Source organism: Corapipo altera, unplaced genomic scaffold (genome assembly GCF_003945725.1).
Source record: "Corapipo altera isolate COAL_440 unplaced genomic scaffold, ASM394572v1 77b, whole genome shotgun sequence".
Taxonomy (NCBI): Eukaryota; Metazoa; Chordata; class Aves; order Passeriformes; family Pipridae; genus Corapipo; species Corapipo altera.
Genome location: NW_020884933.1, coordinates 4139586 through 4145585, shown reverse-complemented (window position 1 = coordinate 4145585; position 6000 = coordinate 4139586). Strand labels below are relative to the sequence as shown.

Genomic DNA, 6000 nt, shown 5'->3' with positions numbered 1-6000 from the left:
TGGAGGGCATGGACGTGGACCTGGACGCTGAGCTCATGCAGAAGTTCAGCTGCCTCGGCACCACCGACAAGGACGTGCTCATCGGCGAGTTCCAGCGCCTGCTCGGCTTCCAGCTCAGCCCCGCCGGCTGCGCCTTCTTCCTCGACATGACCAACTGGTGCGGGCCGGGGCCGCGGGCGGGGCGGGTGCGGGGCCCGGGGGGCTCCGGGGCCGAGGGGCTGCGGACACGTTCCCCCGGCCCGGGGCCCGCGGGCACGGGCGGTGTTTGTGCCGGGCCCGGGGGGGAGCGGGACGAGCCGTGGCTGGCGGCGCTGACCCCCGGCCCCGCTCGGAGTGCGGCCGTGCCCGTTCGCCCGTCCGAGGACCGCGGGGCTGCTCGAGGGTGGCGGACCGACCTACGGGCCGTGTGACGGGGGGGCCGCGGCCGGGGCCCGGCCTCAGGGGAGGGGGAGTTGCGGCTGGAAGGCGCTCGGGGGGCCTGGGAGCGGCCGCCGTGCACGGGTGGAAGTCACCGGGGGTGCGGGGAAAACTCGGCGTCTGCTGCGGGCTGAGGGCCTCGGAACCCGCTGACTTTCGGTGTGTTTGGCTTCATAAAGGCTCCGTGTCACTGCCAAGGGGAAAAGCAGGCGCAGGTTGTCAGGGAAGATGGGGCTCCAGAAAAACATGAGAAGTCCTCAATATAATGGTGAAAAACAGAAACCAGGAGTGTTCTCGTGCAGTGAGCCCACTGACTGCCAAAGTGTTGTGGAGCTGCTGCCGTGTGGGTTTGGGGGGTTTGGCTCGTTATGAGCACTAGCCCCTCTCAGCCCGTCTCCAGTGTCCTTTTCTTCGAGGTGGAACATCAAACCCAGAAACCTCAGCCTTGAAACCTGAAATCCAGGGATAGGTCTGGATATCAACAGTTGGGAGAAAACTTGTGTGGAATCGTTGAGCTTATAAACAGTGATAAGACAACTTTGTCAGTTCCTTGCTTTTGTCCTTCCCTCCTCCTCTGGTTCTATATTGAGTTATAGTGGCAAATCTGTAGTGGGGGAGTAGGGAAATAGCGAGTAATTCCTTGTGTTTTATGAGCTGACACAACGTGACAGAAGGGTCTTGTGGAGTTCAGGCGTTTGCTCCGGAGAAGTGGTTGTTTCCCAGCAGAAGATGCTTTCCCACTTCTTTCTTTGTTGGTGATATGACTAAAACTGACCCTGCAGTGTGGTCCTGGGGTTTTCTCTGAGTTTCCCGGGGGGAGCAGAGCTGAACCTGGAAGTTACTCGTGGAGTTGCTGTGTGTAGCCAGAGTGTTCCTGGTTTGTGTTGAAGCAGCTCTTTCTCATTGGGAGTATTGAATCTGTGTTTGAATAACAGCATTTCAAAACCAACCTCAAAAACAAGGGCTTTTTCAGACTTTTAGTTACGGTTGAAGAAGGTCTAAAGTGATTAAAATAGCTTTAATTTCCCAACTCCGGTGGCTGGTTTGGTTCTGAAAACATAAGTTTTCCCATTTTTCCTGAAGTGTTAGTTGATCAGCCTTGTGGATGGATGTGTGTGTGCACAGGGTGTGTGCCCAGGCAGCCTGTGGGGTTGGTGGGCTGCGTGTGCTGGGACTGCTCTGGGGGGCTCAGCGCCCCTGGGGGTACCGTGCCCGTTCCCAGCACGGGCAGGGGGGCTGGCAGGGGCTGCTCCCCCCGGGTTGGTGCCGTTCCTGTGCCGCTGTTTGCAGTCCTGCCCGGGGTCTGTCCCTGCCCCGCGGGGCTGACCCCGCGCTCACCCTGCTCTCCCTCAGCACACACGGTGTGCTCGGCACACGTGGCCCTGTTCTGGAAGCTCCTCTCCCGTGCTGTTGAGGGCCCTGTGCAGTCCACACTGCCCAGGTGGTTCGGGCATGGCCAGCCAGGTTTGCCTCGTGTGGCCTGGAGCTGGGGTCAGAGCCTTCTGGCATCGGGCTGTCCTGCAAATGATTTGTCTGGGTGAGACTGTCGGGTCACTTTTCCCTGTGTTAAAGGCATGGTGTGTTCCTGCAGGGACAGTCCCTTCCTTCTGCATCAGGATTGATGTTCACCTGCAGGAGATGGGGAGGGATGGTGGAGGTGACAAGTGCACACACTGGGCAGACTGGGTTCTGTGTAACAACGTCCATGTGTGAGTTAATTAACAAAGACATAAATAATTTCACTGGAACTTCTTCCCAGGTGTGAAAGCTGCCCTTTGGCAATAAATGTCGTCTCCAGACCTGCAATTCCTTCCCTGGTTTGTGCCTTCCACACACTGTAGTGAACAGAGGTTAATGTGCTTTGAAAGACCATTTCCAACAGCATCGTTAGTAATTGTGGTCAGTGGATTTACAGTGAATTTGCAGTTCTGCTGGAACAGAGGAAGTATTTTTAAATAGCTTGTTTGGCCAATCTGGGGGAAGATTAGTGGCTGACTGGGGAGGAGTACAGATACCTGTAAGCAGCCTCTAAAGGTCTGTGCCCACTCCTCCAGTTCCCAGGAATTGCCCAATGCCCCTTTGGGATTCTGGCAGGCTTGGGCAGTGCTAAGGAACTGCCAGCTGGTTTTGTTAAATGCTGCAGAAATGCTTCAGGTGGAGCATATGCATCTGAAGTTTCTGAGGCTGTTCCTTGATCTGCAAGAAATACAGGTTAAACCCTTTGTCTCTTCCCTGGTGTTTATTAAACACCTTCCTAGAGTTCTGCCTCTGTGGAGCTGGCTTCTGTCTATGGGCTGTGCTGACTTCTTGCCTTGCTGCTGCACAAATTTGACTTTGCCTTCCCCAGAGCCAGCTATAGGTTCCCCAAGGGCAGCACATACCATCCCACTTTACCCTTTATTTATTTGTTTTCTATTCTGAGCTGTGAGGCTGCCGAGGGAGAGGCTGAGCTTTCGCTTTCAGCCTAAAACCAAAAGTGAACTGTTGTGGCACCAAAACGTTTCTTCCTCTGGAGGAAACTCCAGGCAGTGAAGTCGGGAGGGCGTTTTGCTGCCATTGCATCCAGGATCAGATCCCCTGGGTTACCTGGTGTGCTTGGCTCTGCTCCCTCCCCTCCAGATGTTGGGCTGTGCCACAGCTGGGAGTGGAGGGGCTCGTGGGAGGGATTTTTGTGGTGCAGTGAAGTCCCACATGTTGCCTGCAGCTCCACAGGGATGTGTGAGATGGGCAGGAGTGGGTTTGAACCCCTCCAGTCTCAGCCCACCTGCACGGGGAGCTCCTGGAACCCCATAAAAGTCATTGGATTTCTCTAAAGTTAGTGTGGAAATTGTACTGGGGCAATAAAAAGGAATGATTTTCTTTTAATTGGAGAGTGTGTCAGCTTTAAGGGTGAGAGGCTTGGAGCTTCTTTAGTTCTGTGAGAAAGTGTATTAGTTTGAAGTAGCTGGTGGTGGTGGATTTAAAATCCATATTTCAGTGCAGTTGGGTGAGGGATTCCTAGTTTGGAAGAATATATATATATATATCAGTAATTACATGTAATATTTCTTTACATTCTCTTTTTAGCTTTTGTTTAGAAAGCTGAATTTTTATGAGTCTAGTAGGTGTGATATTTAATTGATGTGTGTCAGATAATGATGGTTTCCATTGTGTGTGGGGGGAAGATTTACTGTTGCAAACTCTTTTGGATCCAGCTTTTGGATAAAAAGGTCTGTTTAAGGTTATTATTTTTAAGGTTGTCAGATCTCTGCTAGAGGTCCTTATTTTTTTTTTCATCTGTTTAGGAGAATTTGTAGCTATGGTTTAACTAGTACTCCCAAGGTGATGTTTTGCATGGAGATATTTATAAGTTCATTTCTGAAAATACTGCAGAAATCTGCAGTCAAACCTCGTTCTCTCTGGTGTCGGGTGTGGGGCAGTTCAGTGTGTGCGAGTGAGGGAGCAGAGTTGGGGACAGCAGTTCTTACCTCAGAAATCTGGGGTTGTCCAGCGTGGCAAGGAGAAAGATCTAGCACCTCTGTGCCTTTTACTGGCTTTGGAGAGCAGGTGTTGGCTTTTAACAGAACTCCAATTGCCTTAGAGATGCCCGTTTCCATCCCTGCAGGTGGGCTGTTCAAATTCTTTATATCCACTGGAACACCTGTACTGCCCAGGTGGGCAACTCGACTGGGAGTCTAAAGACATGGTTTAGCTAATAGGGGTTGGTTTTAATTAATTTTCCCATGGCTTAGTGTGTTAGATTTTTGAGTTCCAGCAAAGATAATGGGCTCGTGCTTTCAGTACAGCTGAGGTCTGTGTGTGAAAGCTTGTCTCTTTACACCTGATAGTAGTGCTACTCAGAGAAATACCTGGAGTCTGTTCAAGTAAAACATCAGGACGTTAGAATTTAACAGAACAGACCCAGTCAAGAGGATTCTCTCAGGTGGGATGTGTTTCTCACAGTAACACCAACACTCCTGCTCCTGATTTGTATCCTCAGGTGTTTGCAGAACCCAGTGTTCAGGTGCCCTCCGAGACTCTAATTAAGGTGCCCTCTCCCTGTTGAGAGGGCAGTGGGGAATCCTCGTGTGGTGGAAGAGGCAGGAAATGAGACCTAATCTTCCGAGTCAATCCTCCCCCTTCCCTGGGAATGACTGTGGTTGTTCAGTCCTCACTCAGTGTTGGTGGGGCAGTGACAGCAGCTCCTGGTCTTTGCTTCCCATCATCCTTATCAGGTGATAGAGAGCAGAGTCCCCGTTGTGCTGTGACTCAGGACACAGGGTGTTTTTTGAGCAATCCTAGTGTGACTCTGGTCGGGTTAATGTTTGTAGGTGGTGACCAGCTGGAGCGAGTCTGGTGACAAGAGGGAGGCACTGGGTTCAAAACATCGATTGGGTTTTGATAAGCTTCAGTAGGGAAGAGAAGCTGAGGATTTAAACTCGATGTCTTTCTTGCTCTAACCCAGTGGGGGACCCGCTGTCCTCACAGGCAGAAGGGACACCCTAGCAGCAGGTCTGGTGGTTCCTGATGGGCAGTCACCAGGATGTCAGGACAGTCTGGGAGCCCTGCACGGGTCATTTACACCCTCGGGCTGGGGAGGGAAAAGGGGTTTTTACACTGTTTGATCTGTTGTGGCTCACTTGAAACGTTGTGGGTGTATCTTAGTGCATGAGAACCATCACAGACTGGTGCCTCTCTCTGTCCACAGCTGTCTCCTGATGCTACTAAAAATAACAACATTACAGAATTAAACAATTTAAAAATATTTTCTTGGAAGCTTTTATCTAGTGTGTAGAAAAAAAAAAACAACTAAACCCACACCTCTTTTCTCCAGAATAACTCATGTGTTTGACCTGATTATTTTGAATGAAATCTAGACTTTAAAGAAATTGTATCTTTAACTGTGGAACTTACAATAATTGTGCTCCAATGTACAAAACATTTAAAAATTGGGTGCCTGTGGCATGGAAGCATAAGGAGGCAACTGTAGCAGTAGGAAGTGGGTACAATATAATTTTGGTCCAGCTGAATTCTGCCTTACATGCCCCAACTTGTTCTCAGACAGTTTCTGCAGTTTAATCCCCCTTTAGTTTCCTGCAGACAATTATAGATTGGTGACATAGTTTGTACTGAGGAATTGGCAGTTACAGAATCTCCTGTGGACTGGCAGCCCTTGCTGACTTTCCACTGGGAAGAGTTGTTGCCTGTTTTCAGTGGCAGCTCCTGCTGGGACATTCTCAGGATATTTTACCCACACTTAGAGCTGCTGTGACCACCTGCTTTGGGAGGGCTCAGCTGCTGGGGATGGCTCTGTGGGCTCGAGCTTGTAGTGCCATGGTTATGGTGCTGCTGCTGGGCGAGGGGCCGTGCCCAGGTCCTGGGGGCCATGCCCAGGTGAGGCACTGTACTCAGCCCTGGGCAGGTATCCTGGGAAGGTTTCAGCAGCTGCTCTGGGTGTTTGTGTGCACACCAAAACTGCTTGAGGACAGTGATTTCCTTTGGTGCTGTGGGTGCTCTGAGGACACTGTGGGTGCTCAGTTTCTCTCCTTGTGCTGCCCCTGCAGAGCATGGGATGGCTTCTGTCACCACAGGTTTCTGTTTTCT

The 6000-nt window shown here is 51.2% G+C and overlaps 1 protein-coding gene across 1 annotated transcript in view; it reads left to right on the top strand.

The window, feature by feature from the left end:
- CUNH6orf106 (chromosome unknown C6orf106 homolog) overlaps positions 1–6000 on the top strand; it is a 28369-nt gene that overhangs the window by 1132 nt on the left and 21237 nt on the right. Inside the window, exon 2 of the mRNA XM_027659648.1 lies at positions 6–157. Coding sequence (XP_027515449.1) covers positions 6–157 — 152 coding nt within the window. The remainder of the gene's footprint in view (positions 1–5; positions 158–6000) is intronic.